Raw genomic sequence first — 15,219 nt, forward strand, 5'->3', positions numbered from 1 at the left:
ACACAGAAGAAGAAAGGTTAAATATTTTGAAAATCTGGGGTGAAATATTTTGAAAATCTTTAAAATAAAAATAATAAAGAAATAGCAAACATTGAAGTTCATCCTAATAGAGTAATATTATTTTTTTAAAATGTTGTTTCAGTTCAAATATTACAATTAAAAGAACATTGGAATTAAAATAATGATTAAAAGTTGAAATATTATGAGAAACAAAACAACAACAGAAAGTTGGAAATTTAAAAAACACAGAAGAAGAAAGTTGAAATATTTTGAATATCTTTAAAATAAAAATAATAATGAAAAAGCAAACATTGAAGTTCATACTAATAGAGTAATATTATTTTTTTAAATGTTGTTTCAGTTCAAATATTACAATTAAAAGAATAATGGAATTAAAAGAATGATTAAAATTTGAAATATTATGAGAAACAAAACAACGACAGAAGAAAGTTGGAAATTAAAAAAACACAGAAGAAGAAAGTTGAAATATTTTGAAAATCTTTAAAATAAAAATAATAAAGAAAGAGCAAACATTGAAGTTCATAATAATAGCGTAATATTATTTTTTTAAAATGTTGTTTCAGTTCAAATATTACAATTAAAAGAATATTGGAATTAAAAGAATGATTAAAAGTTGAAATATTATGAGAAACAAAACAAAGACAGAAGAAAATTGGAAATTTAAAAAACACAAAAAGAAAAATAAAATATTTTGAAAATCTTTAAAATAAAAATAATAAAGAAAGAGGAAACATTGAAGTTCATACTAATAATAATATGCTTTTTCCACCTACAGTCATGCAAAAAACGATTAGACCACTATTGTGGTACAACTAACGGTACATTTGTTTTGACCGATATAATGATGATAACAAAAGTATCTCAAAAGATTTTAATTTTAAGAACTGATATCAATAAATTCCCATGGTTTTCTTGATGATCACTCAACTTCTTCAATCAATAGCTACAGCATTGTACTGCCAAAAAAATGAAACTCGTATGAGCTATTTTTGTTGTCATGGTTATATTTGTCCAAATAAAAGTACCTTTAGTTGTGCCAGGCATTAAAATGAAGGCTGAGTGTGTGTGATTATACACCACAAGGAGAATTTGCAAGCAGCTCTTGCTGTCTATAATTACACCTGCTTGTTTCCTCCTCTGGCACCGTTTAAGTAATGTGCTTCCTCGCCACCGTCTGTGTGGGCAAACACGAGTGCTGCTCGCCATTGTTAGAATGTTTTGAATGTTCAGCCTCCTATTTGAAATCCAACAGTGTCAGAGATGTGTTTTTGTAAAGGTCTACACTATTATGTCAGCTGTTGATGTGTGACGCTGTCTTACTATCTCACGTAGTTACTGCTTCAAATTTATACTAACATGCTTCACAGATCAGTTTGTTACTGGTTACTTACTCATCCATTTTCTATACCGCTTATCTAGGGTCGCGGGGGTATGCTGGAGCCTATCCCAGCTGACTTTGGGTGAGAGCCCTGGACTGGTCACCAACCAGCCAATCGCAGGGCACATATACATATATATGTTTGTCACACTTAAATGTTTCAGATCATTAAACAACTTAAGTATTAGTTAATAACAACACAACCGACCATAAAATGCAGTTTTTTAATTAAACATTTTACTACTAAGAGAGAAAAAAAAAACTACATGGAGCTCTAAGAGTCTGGAGAAGGTTATAAATCAATTTCCAAAGCTTTGGGACTCTAACAAACCACAGTGAGAGCCATTATCCATAAGCGGTGAAGACATGGAACAGTGAACCTTCCTATGTGTGGCTGGCCAACCGAAATGAACCAAAAATGATTCCAAGAGTGCAGCAGACTCATCCAAGAGGTCACAAAAGACCCCACAGCAACAGGCAAAGAACTGCAGGTCTCACTTGCCTCAGTTAAGTTCAGTGTTTATGACTCCACCATTAAAAAGACACTGGGCAAAAATGACCAAAACCACTACTGGGCAAAAAGAACATTAAGCCACGTCTCAGTTTTACCAGAAAACATATTGATGATCCCCAAAACCTTTGGAGAAATACTGCAAAAAAAGTTTTACTTTTTGGAAGGTGTGTCTGTCCCATTACATCTGACTTAAAAGCCACATTTCAGAAAAAGAACATCATACCAACAGTAAAATATAGTGGTGTAGTGTGATGGTCTGGGGCTGTTTTGCTGTTTAAGGACCTGGAAGACTTGCTGTGATAAATTGATGCATGAATTCTGATAAAGGAGGATGTCCAGCCATCTGTTGGTGACCTCAACAGTAAAATATGGTGGTGGTAGTGTGATGGTCTGGGGATGTTTTGCTACTTCAGGACCTGGAAGACTTGCTGTGATAAATGGAACCATGAATTCTGATAAAGGAGAATATCCAGCCATATGTTGGTGACCTCAAACTGAAACCAACTTGGGTTCTTCAGCAGGACAATGATCCAAAACACACCAGCAATTCCACCACAAACCAAATGAAGCCTTTGGAGTGGCCTAGTCAACACCCTGACCTGAATCCTATTGAGATGCTGTGGCATGACCTTAAAAAGGTACTTCATGCTGGAAAAGCCTCCATTGTGGCTGAATGACAACAATTCTGCAAAGATGAGCGGCTGTTATTAGATTTAGGGGACAATCACTTTTTCATAAAAGGTCATGTAGGTTTGTATAAAAAAAACTCAATTTTGTGTTCAGTTTTAACTTATATTTAAATTTGTTGATCTGAAACACTTCAGTGTGACAAACTTGCAAGAAAATAAGAAATCAGGAAGTGAGCTTTCACACTACTGTATCTACTACTACGACTGTGCTGGGTAAGCCCATGATTCTGCTGCACAGCACATACATTGTACGATATCAAATTTAGGTGATCAAACAACCCTCATCCATGAGACTATTCAGCTCACTTAATCTAATAGCGCTTTGCCTGATGTGCACTTCCCTTGCAGCTCAGTAATTTCCTGTTGTGTTGCCAGTGGTGTGTGTTTAAGTTGCCCCATATGCATAGTTGCTCGCTGACTGCATTGCCTGTAGATTGGGTCAAAAACATTCCGTTTACATATGGGCTGTGAATTCAGTATTTTTGTTGACTGTTTGTCTTTGCATCATTGGCTTTAACCCACATCATGATAGTGTGATGATGGTGTGAAACTTTTCGGATTTGCTTTCCAGCCACAATACAAACACACACATTGGTGTAGTATAACATTGGAAGCAGGGAAGAATCCGTTTTATCCGAAGAATTCCAATTTATTGTTCTCTCCCCTCTAGGTTTTTAGCGGCAAACGTTTAGATGGAGCAGATTTTTCCCAGCAAGGCCAGCCCGCCTCCTCCTTCCGCAAGATGTCTCCCATACCTCCCCTGGGCCTGATGGAGGGGGTCCTGGCCACGCAGCCCCCTGGAGGTGCACCTCTCGATGGCCAGCAGCAGGCTCTAACCTGCCTCATCCCTGAAAAGGACCTGGTGTTGCTTGAGAAGCTGGGGGATGGATCTTTCGGTGTCGTGAAGAGAGGAGAGTGGCTGACTCCTGCAGGGAATATGGTAAGATTTAATGAACTCATTCGCTAAAAAAGACGTATCTATGCATATTTTATGTGTTTTTTTTTGCACAAGAGGTACAAAAAGGTGATGATGCAACTCTACAATAGAAGAGATGCAGTTTTAAGCCAAAAACAAAAAACATTTTATAAGAACTCGCCCTGCAACCAGGAAGTGAAAAGGCATCTCGGCGTAAATTTAACTCTTGCACACGCGTGCACAAATCCACGCATGGGTGCAAACGCACAGTTCAGTTGCAAATGTGAAAATTTAAACAGTTCATGGTGTTATATTTGTAAAAAAAAAAAAGTAAACTGACGATTTTTTTGTCTTATGCTGTGGTATCATTGTTGAAACATTAAGGCTAAATATATATGGTTAAAGCGCAGACCTCACAGCTATGAGACCAGGGTTCAATTCCACCCTCGGCCATCTCTGTGTGGAGTTTGCATGTTCTCCCCGTGCATGCGTGGTTTCCTCCCACATTCCAAAAACATGCTAGGTTAAGTAGCGACTCCAAATTGTCCATAGGTATGAATGTGAGTGTGAATGGTTGTTTGTCTATATGTGCCCTGTGGTTGGCTGGCGACCAGTCCAGGGTGTACCCCTGGTACCTCTCGCCTGAAGACAGCTGGGATAGGCTCCAGCACCCCCGCGACACTCGTGAGGAAAAGCGGTAGAAAATGAATGAATGAATGATGATTCCCTTGCTGTAGAAGGTGATGAAAATGAAATCAGAGATTCCTGACTGGCTGCACATCTCAAGTCTGTGCTGACCGGATGACTGGAGGGTGATTGAACAAGGGAGAAAGGCACGCCTATTTTTAGCCCCACGCTGGATGGAAGGATGGAAAAGCAAACAAGACAGTAGCTGCACATTCCAAAAACATGCTAGGTTAATTGGTGACTCCAAATTGTCCATAGGTACGAATGTGAGTGTGAATAGTTGTTTGTCTATATGTGCCCTGTGATTGGCTGGCGACCAGTCCAGGGTGTACCCCGCCTCTCGCACGAAGACAGCTGGGATAGGCTCCAGCACCCCCGCGACCCTTGTGTGGAAAAAGCGGTAGAAAATGAATGAATGAATGAATATATGGCTAAAGCGCAGACCTCACAGCTCGGAGACCAGGGTTAAATTCCACTCACGGCCATCTCCGTGTGGAGTTTGCATGTTCTCCCCGTGCATGCGTGGGTTTTTTCCGGGTACTCTGGTTTCCTCCCACATTCCAAAAACATGCTAGGTTAATTAGCGACTCCAAATTGTCCATAGGTATGAATGTGAGTGTGAATGGTTGTTTGTCTATATGTGCCCTGTGATTGGCTGGCCACCAGTCCAGGGTGTACCCCGCCTCTTGCCCGACGACAGTTGGGATAGTTGGGATTTGGACTGAAAAATCAGTCCAAATCATCCAAAATGGCCAGTAGCTCCTTCATTATAATAAACCCAGTTTTCTTACCGCATCGTTTTCCTGCTTTGCAGATTAACGTCGCTGTAAAATGTCTGAAAACAGATGTGCTCACCCAACCTGATGCTCTGGAGGACTTCATCTGTGAGGTCAACGCCATGCACTCTCTGGACCACCAGAACCTCATTCGCCTCTACGGTGTGGTGCTCACACACCCAATGAAAATGGTAAAGCACACACACACAGAACCGCACCCACAAAGGAAGGAATATGCATCATAGAACCACATTCATAGTGACTATGTAATAATGACCCAGCAGTCTAGAATATAATCTGCATGGGCATCTGAAGGCCTTTGTGTGAGTATGATGAGGATGGAGGCAAGCAGGGAGAAACAGGAAGGGAGGAGAGCAAGTATACACAAAGCTAAAATAGCAGCTGACGTCTCTGCTTTTTTCCACCTTTTGAGTGCCAAATACTTTTTGAGCTACGTCATTACTTATAACCTTCTTGTTTTTGTCACATTACTTTGTCAACATTTTCTTCTCAATCAGAAATCACTCCACACTCTTTATTGCTCTCTGGTTCTACCATATCTTACTTATTGTGTGGAAATATGGGCTAATAACTATAAAAGCAATCTTCACTTGCTACATGTACTACAAAAAAGGTCAGTAAGGATAATTCATAATGTAGCCATTATGTCATTGTATGGTCATATCATCTCGTACTTCAGTACGAGGTACATTATTTTAAAAAAAAAACTTAAACTGTATTATGGAAAGCAGGAAGTGAACAAATGTAACAGTTACTGATTGTAAAAGTACCAGATGAAGGGGTAGGATTTAATAAGCTTTGCTTCTTCCTACTCCTTTTGGACATGTGGAACTGTGAACTGATTGTGTGATGCATTCAATTGTAATCTGATGCATGTTCAAATGAAATAAAACCATTACCATTACCAACATCATCTCCCATGTTCCTTCTCACACTTTCACCAATACACGCCAATCATACATGTCTACATGTGCTACAGGTGACCGAGCTCGCTCCACTGGGTTCTCTGCTGGATCGCTTGCGGTGCATCCGTCCACAGGGCCCGGTGTTGATCCATACACTGTGTCAGTATGCCGTGCAAGTGGCCTGTGGCATGGCCTATCTGGAGCACAGGAGGTTTATCCATCGAGATCTAGCGGCCAGGTAGACCGTCATGCCTTTTTAGTACACAGTCTATGGCTTCAAATGGTTTTGTGTGGTGTTGGTTTGTTCTGTACTTTTTACTAGAATGTTCCCCTCTAAATGTTTTATAGCATGTTACGTTATTTTATTGCCTTTCCTTCTCACTTCTCCACCCAGACATTTATAGGTCGTTACAGAGTGACTCGGCCCATGAGCTAAATGAGTCACATCTTGGCATGCGTTATGTTGGGTGGTCTTGCCTAAATTCAATAGACGTCAGTCATTTCATATTAGGGATGCAACCATACAGAAAATTCACGCCTTGGTTTTATTTGATGTTTTAGTGTTAGATTTTTTTTCCTGACACACAAAATGATTTTCATGGCAATGAAAAGTTACAGTTCATATATTCCATAGTATTGCAATCAAACTACATCACATTCTTTATTTCCATGTGTATATATATATATACATACATATATATATACATATATATATATACATATATATATATATATATATAGTTTGCTACATTTAGAGGAGAACATTAGATTTATGAAATAGATGGAAACAAAATGTCAATACATCCCAAGTTAATGCAACACATAGAAAAACTTGAGCAATATTTTTCAATTGATCTTAAAATTATTTAACAAGTGTCAAAAAATAAATTTGTGGTTGCATTGCTACAAATGCAACCAGTACATTTATGCTATTTTACATTATTACTAAACAGTCTGACTCACTGTGGCATTTTACGTGGAACACTAAATTCATCACACAGCAACTACTTAAAGTTTTTCCATATTGCATTTCATCTGAGCAACACATTCATTGGAGGACAAGCAGCACAGAAAATGTTGGATGGCTCTGCAATGTTCTCTCTGTCCACCACAGGGAGCCAGCGGAGCCCAAAGCCCAGCGGGAGGCTGACGTCATTGCAGCACCCCAATGAATACTTTGCTCAGACTCAATACTTTATGGGAAAACTATATATTTTTTCCACTTGAAACTCTGATTGGTACATGTTTGTGCCTGTACATGTTTATTATGTATATCTTTTTAGGGTTAAGTTGCTGTGTGATGAGTTTAGTGTGTAGTTTCTTTTTTATTTTTATTTTTTTCTCTTTTTTTCCCCTCTTTTTTCCTCTCTAGTGTGTTGTTTCTAACATTGTGCACATTTTTAAACAAGACCAACAATTCCAGTGTACAACACCTTTCTGAATTTATTGACCAAAAAACGATTCACAAGAACTGCACTCCATACTGCATTGTTGTTTTTTGGTTTTCTAATGGGATTAAAATATGACCTGTCTTTTCAGGAACATTCTGTTGGCTTCAGCTCATAGGGTGAAGATTGGTGACTTTGGCCTGATGAGGGCGCTGCCGAACAACCATGAGCATTATGTCATGCAGGAGCACAGGAAGGTTCCCTTTGCATGGTGGGTTGACTTAAATACAAATGTATCTTCTGATAATAATAATAATTTATCACTGTTGCCTGATATTGGTATTATATTGTTTTTTTTGTTCCAAAAGGCAATGAATTCATTGCACCAAAGATGTATTTCGCTGAAACTGACTTACGATACATTGTAGCGAGATTGAAGTCAATAGTGTTTCTTATCTATTTTTATGAAATTGCTGGAACTTGCAACTTTCTTTGGCCTCATGGGGGGGTTATTTACTCAATAATAAAACTCAGAGCAAACCTTGGTCAAGTGCAATTGTATATTAAACCTGCAGATTTTTAAGAAACCTGAATCATAGCAAAACTAGGGTTTACGAAAGCTGAGGTTTGACTGTATTCGCTTCTTTATTCCTGTCATCTGCTCACCTTTCGTTCTTTGAACTGTCTTTACCCATGCAGGTGTGCCCCCGAGAGTCTGAAGACTAGAACGTTCTCCCATGCCACCGACACATGGATGTTTGGTGTGACTCTATGGGAGATGTTCACGCATGGCCAAGAGCCTTGGTTAGGCCTTAATGGCAGCCAGGTAGAAATGTGTTTACTCAGAAAAAACGCCCATGAATGATGTGACTGAATGTGATTTTGTTTTGAATCCCAGATCCTGCATAAGATTGATAAAGAAGGTGAACGCCTCCCAAAGCCAGAGGACTGTCCACAGGATATCTACAACGTCATGTTGCAGTGTTGGGCGCAGAAACCAGATGACAGACCCACGTTTGTGGCTCTGCGAGAGTTCCTGCTTGAGGTGAGGCAGCTGCTGTTTATTTTTATTTTGTTGTTTGTATTCTTTGGGGTTGATGGGTGTGCTTTCAAAAACTTTCCATTTCAATGCGAAACTGAAGGTGATGACTTTAATTGTATAAATTGTCCTTTAGCGACATCTAGTGGACATATTTTAAATAGCGCTTCATTCATGTCTTGAAAATTTGAAAATAAGGATCTCAGAAATAATCTCAGAAAATAAGGACAATAAATCCAAATCTCCCCAGGAAGATAGGAGGGTTGACATGTATGATTATTTAGTGTATTAATAACTCAAAATCATTAACTATTTCATGAAACTAGCCAAAGGAATCAAGGATTAATTGAGAGGTTTGTGATCTTGCACAGCGGACAAGTGGTTAGCATGCAGGCCTCACAGCTAGGAGACCTGAGTTCAGTTCCACTCTCGGCCATCTCTGTGTGGAGTCTGCATGTTCTCCCCGTACATGCGTGGGTTTTCTCCGGGTACTCCAAAAACATGCTAGGTTAATTGGCGACTCCAAATTGTCCATAGGTATGAATGTGAGTGTGAATGGTTGTTTGTCTATATGTGCCCTGTGATTGGCTGGCGACCAGTCCAGGGTGTACCCCGCCTCTCGCCTGAAGACAGCTGGGATAGGCTCCAGCACCCCCGTGACCCTCGTGAGGATAGCGGTAGAAAATTAATGAATAAATGATCTTGCACATAACAAATTGTTCAAATAACACAACATTACATATTAATATTGTTATTATTTATAACTAAAAAAGGTGTGGACATACCAAAAATGATCTCTGGACAAACCCATCCACTCTAAAGTTTAAAACGTTGCACATGTACAATGAAATTGACATGATAACAAATATTCTGGCAGATAAAACGCCACATATAAAAACATTACATGTGTGTTTCAGTCCATGCCGACAGACATGTGCGCTCTGCAGGACTTTGATGAGCAGGACAAGCTGCGGATTCAGGTTGATGATGTCATCACCATCATTGAGGGCAGGTTAGACTTACGATTATATGTAATGTTGGAGCCAGCGAGCTGTATTTATTTTTTTGCATCTTTTTCAAGACACATAAGGTCTTAAATCCTTGTAATTTTTCACCAAATTCTCATAACAGTTGAGTTTCATTCACTTCAATTTTCTCTGATTATTTCAGAGCGGAGAACTATTGGTGGCGTGGTCAGAACACACGTACTCTTAAAGTGGGACAGTTCCCCAGGAACGTGGTGACATCGGTGGCGGGTTTGTCGGCTCATGACATCAGCCGACCTCTGAAGAACAGCTTCATCCATACGGGCCATGGAGATGCTAACCCTCATCGCTGCTGGGGCTTTCCAGACAGGATTGAAGAGTAAATACTGCCAATTGAATGGATCATTTATAGCAGGGGTGCTCACACTTTTTCAGCATGCGAGCTACTTTTAAAATGACCGAGTCAAAATGATCTACCCACTACAAAAATGCAAAACATCTATTTATTTTCAAATGTATTGAGGATTATTTGTACGTACAATGTATGTTGATGTACCTTACATAACTAAATGAGCCAATATTGCAAAACACACATAATTAACTATTAACATTTTTTGTAATTACCTGAGTTTACTTTGATGACTTGCACTGAATTGAATCAGCCAGGGATGCATAGTCCGGACAGTAGCTGCTGATAGCCAGGTTAGCCAGGCAAACGCACTTCGAAAAAGACATTGTGAAAAAAAAAGTCCACCTCCCATTCCGTATGGAAGTGATATGTTTTTGCCTTTTTACTTGGTCCAGCTACTTCACTCATTTTAGTGACCATAAACTTTAGCGAGGGCTTAAAATCTAACGCAATTCGCCGACTAGCTTAGCACTTTGCATCGTTGTTTACGCATGAGCGGTGACCTAAAGGTCAAAATTCAGTTGTCATCTGACTGGTTGTCCTGTATGTCAATCAAGTAACGGGGATGGATGATAGGCTGACATCGTAAGTTCTGCTGCACTTAGAGACGTTGTTTGATTTGATTTGTTTACGCATGAGCGGTGACCTAAAGGTCAAAATTCAGTTGTCATCTGACTGGTTGTCCTGTATGTCAATCAAGTAACGGGGATGGATGATAGGCTGACATCGTAAGTTCTGCTGCACTTAGAGACGTTGTTTGATTTGATTGGTCACCCGAAGGGCAACATTCAGTTGTCATCTGAATGGCTGCCCTGTATATTAATCAAGTGACGGCATTGATGCTAGGATGATATTTTTTTTAATGTCACGCCGCGATCGACCAGTACCACCTCCGCGATCGACCGGTAGATCGCGATCGACTTAATGAGCACCCCTGATTTATAGGTTTTGGCAGTAGGTGCACTGTGATGCTGTGACCAATAGATGGCAGTAGTTCCTTGCAACAATTGGGACAAACTAGGTTTTGGTAACCCATTCAAGTATGTCCGACTCTCTTTCAGGTTGTATCTTGGGAATCCCATGGATCCTCCTGATGTTCTTGGTTTGGACCTCAGTGCCGCTCGGCCCACTCAGCTACCAGGACGAGCTAAAAGTAAGCAGATGAAAACAGAGCACAAATATACACCTTGTTAGAACACATGTCAGGAAACTCTAATATAACTGTAATACATCAACAAAACACACTTCTTAATCAATTAGCAAAGCCGGTGTGTGACCTCTGACAAAGTTTGTCCCACAATAAGCACTCTTCCTGGGGCAGGCGATGTTGCCACACTTCTTTTGAGCTCCAACGCACCAGTGGTACTATGTTAGCACTCTTAAGTTCATACACCGTAAGCCAGGGGTCTCCAGCCAGTAGATTATGAGCTGCCAGTAGCTCCTAAACACTTTTAATTACCTCTCAAAGATGTTATTCAGGGCTGCATGGCGGACGAGTGGTTAGCACACAGACCTCACAGCTAGGAGACAAGGGTTCAATTCCACCCTCGGCCATCTCTGTGTGGAGTTTGCATGTTCTCCCCGTTCTCCGGGTACTCCGGTTTCCTCCCACATTCCAAAAAACATGCTAGGTTACTTGGTGACTCCAATATGTCCATAGGTATGAATGTGAGTGTGAATGGTTGTTTGTCTATATGTGCCCTGTGATTGGCTGGCCACCAGTCCAGGGTGTACCCCGCCTCTCGTCCAAAAACAGCTGGGATAGGCTCCAGCACCCCCGCGACCCTCGTGAGGAAAAAGCGGTAGAAAATGAATGAATGAATGTTCATTTATTGTAACTTCTATTAGTAGTTGGGAAGCACTTTGGGCATGTGACCAATCACAATGGAGTGTGTGTGGCCGTAGGCGGGCCGTGGCAGAAATAAATTCAAACAGGTTGTTTTGAGGTTGTTAGTTCGGAAGCACTTTGGTCGTGTGACCAATCACAGCGGAGTGGGCGTCGCCGTGTGTGACATACATTCAAACAGACCGTTTTGGCTGGAAGCCCAAATCCAAGGAAATACAGCTGGAATAGGTGCAGATTCTGGAAGAACTATAAAGCTAGTACACAACTATATAGTACACAACTCAGTACAAAGTGTTGAAAAATTTATATATTAGGCCCCCTTTAAAGCTTTCTTTGCATCAAACTTTGAAATAAGGAGTGAGCCAGAGACACTAAAAATGTTAATTTTGGACTCATGAGGTGGAAACTCCAAATTTATGATGTTCCTGTTTATTACAAGAATAGTGCAGAGCATACTGGAGCGTAAATGATAGGTCCACTGTGATACTGTATTTCCTGTAAGGCAGTAAATGCTATCCTGTCCTGCAGTATAAGTTTGCTATATTTATATACTCGTATATCCTGAATTTCGACTTTTTTCACTTTAAAATGCCCCCTGAACCACTTTTTTTATTTTACTTGCTAGAAGAGCATCTTTCTCTTTTTTGCTTCCTCACTGTTTTTTTTGTTTTTTTTTGTTTAATCCCTGCTCACTCTTTGCACTGCGGTGGCTCTATTTTCTTTCCAGAGGAGCCTCCTCCGCGCCCTCCTCAGCCAGCAGTGTTAATCAAGAGTAAGTCTGCTTTCTCTCAGCAGCTCCTCACCCATTGCTCCTGCCCTCTCTGTTCCCTTCTAGCTCCACTCTTCAAAGGTACACCTCATGTTTTTTTTTCTCTTGTTTGCTTGTGTTTGCAGTGATTCTGCCTTTACTTTTATTTTTCATTCCCTAACATCATTGCATTTCTGTTTTCCCCAATACTGCATCCTGATGTATGCACTCTGTGGTGCCAAGTCATCCTCTTGTGTCACATAAGTCATGGAATATATTGTGTGTGTCTCTCCAGAGCCTTGTTATGATCCGGTGAATGAGGATGATGATGACTTGACATCTGCAGGATTGAAGAAGCTGTCACTACAGAAAACCAGCTCTGTCAAAGGCCTCAAACTTAAACCAACAGCATGGGTCTCCTCCTCCAAACAGGGGAGCGACAAGAACCCTCATCCTTGCAGCGAAGTGTCCCTCATTGACTTTGAGGAGGAGTTCTCCCCACCTACGCCTTCCCCGTCATCCGTGGTCGAAATCCCAATCCCGTGTCTGGCAAAGCTAGCTTTGCAAGCGGAGAATCTCTTGGACAGGACGCCATCTCAGAGTCCGTCTAAATCTTTGCCCCGCCCACTCCACCCCACGCCGGTTGTGGACTGGGATGCTCGACCCTTACCCCCGCCCCCGGCGTATGATGATGTCGCCCAAGATGAAGACGATATGGAGGTGCGGTAGGATATGGTATCGGTGTTCATCTAATTGCGACATAGTAGAGATAGTCATGTAGAAATTGGGATTAGGGTTTGCTTTCTGAGTACTGCTAAGTTGCCCTTGAGCAAGAATGTCTCCCTTGTCTCCACATTGTCTCCCTCGGTGGATCCATGTCTGGGAAGTGTGTGTGGGAATCGCTTATATGGAATGTGCTATATGTGTGAAGCTTAAGAATCACTATAAATTGAATTGAATTTCAGTTAATCAATTATCCAATTATTCGACAACTATTTTGGTGTTAGATTAACTGCTTTTAATTAAAAAATGTAAATACGATCTGATTGGAAATGTTAGTATTTAATTTCCTTCGTCATGCCCAAAAGCAGACATGTTTGTGTTTCATGCAAATAAGATATTGACTTGGGGTTTGGTTCTTCTATGGCAGGGGTCGGCAACCCGCATCTCTTCAGCTTACTTGCTTTGGCTGGCTTCCTTTTTTTTTAATTCGCATATTTCAAAAAGATGGTAAAAATACTAGATATTTCTAAGACTGTGAACGCAACCTCGCTGAGTTGAAGAAAGTAGTTTTTGGAAAGGTTTGCGACCCCTGAAGGCCTGAACATGAACAAGTATGAACAAGTTTCAGTGCCCATGCTAATCGAAATCTTCTTTTTCCACAAAGGTGAGTTCCATCAACAGCACGGAACAGCATCACGATGAAGAGCCAACTGATGTCCCCAACCCAGAAGCCAGTGTTTCCACAGTTCCAGACAAACAAGGCCTGGAGGATAACCTCTTTCTCCGCAGCAATCCCAGCCAGGTCCTCACTACCTCATTCTGCCAGTCTGCAGAAATATTCCACGAACTGCAGCAAGAGTGCATGAAGAGGCTCAATGTGCCGACATCTGCCTCGTGTCTGCAGACACCCCACCACCATGGACACCCCTCGTCCACCGAGGATAAACCCCAGATCCCCCCTCGTGTTCCTATTCCCCCTCGCCCAATTAAAAAAGGCGACTACTCATCTCCTCGTTGGTCGAGAGACCTCTCCCTGTCTCCGACCCCAGCTGACGTCACAGAAGACATTTCAAGCTCAGAACAGGATCGGCCACCGCAGATCCCTCCCAGGGAACCGTTGTCACAACCCGGCTCCAGGACCCCCAGCCCCTTGGGTCTAGTAGTGGGCTCCCCGCAGCAGAGAGTGTACTCCGTCAGCCCCACAACCACACAAGTTCCTCTCAACACTTGCCCCTCCACACACACCTACAGCTCCTACCTCTCTACCTCTCCGAGTAAATTCATGCCGACCACACACAGCTTCGCGTCTGATCCCAAATATACGGCACCCAAAGTGATTCAAGCACAGGGGAAGGAATTATCGAACAAGGGCCCCTGCATCCTACCTATAGTCCGTGATGGACGTAAAGTCAGTAACACTCACTATTACCTTCTGCCAGAGAGGCCGCCCTACCTCGACCGATACGATCGCTTCTTCAGGGAGGCTGAGAGCTTGAGTGGAAACAGTGTGGATGACAGGCACACACGTCAACCTAACACTGCTACCGTTCGACCCCTGGTGCTCAGCAGCCAGACTTGGCAGGGGCATGGCCAAGGAGAGGCCGTTGTCCCACTGGGAGAGCTGAAGGCTAATTTCTCCTCTAACAATAGCAGCAGTCTTGGACTACGGACAGGAATGAAGACATCAGTTAGTCTCTCCGGTATCAGCGGGGAGAGTTTGACAGCACCAGCAGGCACTGCAACCTGTCCCAGGACGGACGGATTGGGAAACCCAGCTGACAGAGTCAGAATGGTAATATTAAAGATTTATATCGCCTGCCATTTAAACTTTTTATGCACTGTGTGGCTCATAAATATACTGTGGATCCTCGCAAATTAGCCGATTTTTCAAGTATAAGTCTGTAATCATTTGTAAATGTGATAAAACGGGTACAATCTAGATTAGGGGTGGGCAAACTACGACCCGGGGGCTACATGCGGCCGAGCAAGCGTTTGAAGCCGGCCTGCCAGTTGCTTTCTAAGTATTTCAACTTTTAACATACAAACCGGCAACATGACTTGCAAGTCTAATATCTTATTTAGTAAAAAAAAAACAAAACAAAACAACAAAACTGTCAAATTAAATTGTATGGTCATATCACCTCATACTTCGGTACGTGACGAAAATAAAATT

The 15,219-nt window shown here is 41.5% G+C and overlaps 1 protein-coding gene and 1 long non-coding RNA gene across 11 annotated transcripts in view; one reads left to right on the plus strand and one right to left on the minus strand.

The window, feature by feature from the left end:
* Positions 1-15,219, plus strand: part of tnk2b (tyrosine kinase, non-receptor, 2b) — a 54,861-nt gene that overhangs the window by 30,171 nt on the left and 9,471 nt on the right. For 7 of the 10 annotated variants that reach the window (XR_009129193.1, XM_058069185.1, XM_058069191.1 and 4 more), the window contains 12 exons: positions 3,273-3,542; positions 5,020-5,172; positions 5,982-6,145; positions 7,447-7,566; positions 7,995-8,121; positions 8,194-8,340; positions 9,252-9,346; positions 9,505-9,699; positions 10,791-10,882; positions 12,303-12,425; positions 12,619-13,043; positions 13,711-14,838. Coding sequence is in view for 9 of the 10 variants with exons in the window: in XM_058069185.1 (XP_057925168.1) it covers positions 3,273-3,542; positions 5,020-5,172; positions 5,982-6,145; positions 7,447-7,566; positions 7,995-8,121; positions 8,194-8,340; positions 9,252-9,346; positions 9,505-9,699; positions 10,791-10,882; positions 12,303-12,425; positions 12,619-13,043; positions 13,711-14,838 (3,039 nt within the window). In the remaining variant the exon portion in view is untranslated. The remainder of the gene's footprint in view (positions 1-3,272; positions 3,543-5,019; positions 5,173-5,981; positions 6,146-7,446; positions 7,567-7,994; positions 8,122-8,193; positions 8,341-9,251; positions 9,347-9,504; positions 9,700-10,790; positions 10,883-12,302; positions 12,426-12,618; positions 13,044-13,710; positions 14,839-15,219) is intronic. The other 3 variants (XM_058069192.1, XM_058069193.1, XM_058069190.1) reach the window with 2 other exon arrangements.
* LOC131126541 (uncharacterized) lies at positions 8,125-10,351 on the minus strand. Its single transcript, XR_009129196.1, has 2 exons — positions 9,945-10,351; positions 8,125-9,706 (listed from the first exon to the last, which is right to left on the minus strand). It is a non-coding gene; the product is annotated as an uncharacterized LOC131126541 (long non-coding RNA).

The sequence above is a fragment of the Doryrhamphus excisus genome, chromosome 3, assembly GCF_030265055.1.
Source record: "Doryrhamphus excisus isolate RoL2022-K1 chromosome 3, RoL_Dexc_1.0, whole genome shotgun sequence".
Lineage (NCBI taxonomy): Eukaryota > Metazoa > Chordata > Actinopteri > Syngnathiformes > Syngnathidae > Doryrhamphus > Doryrhamphus excisus.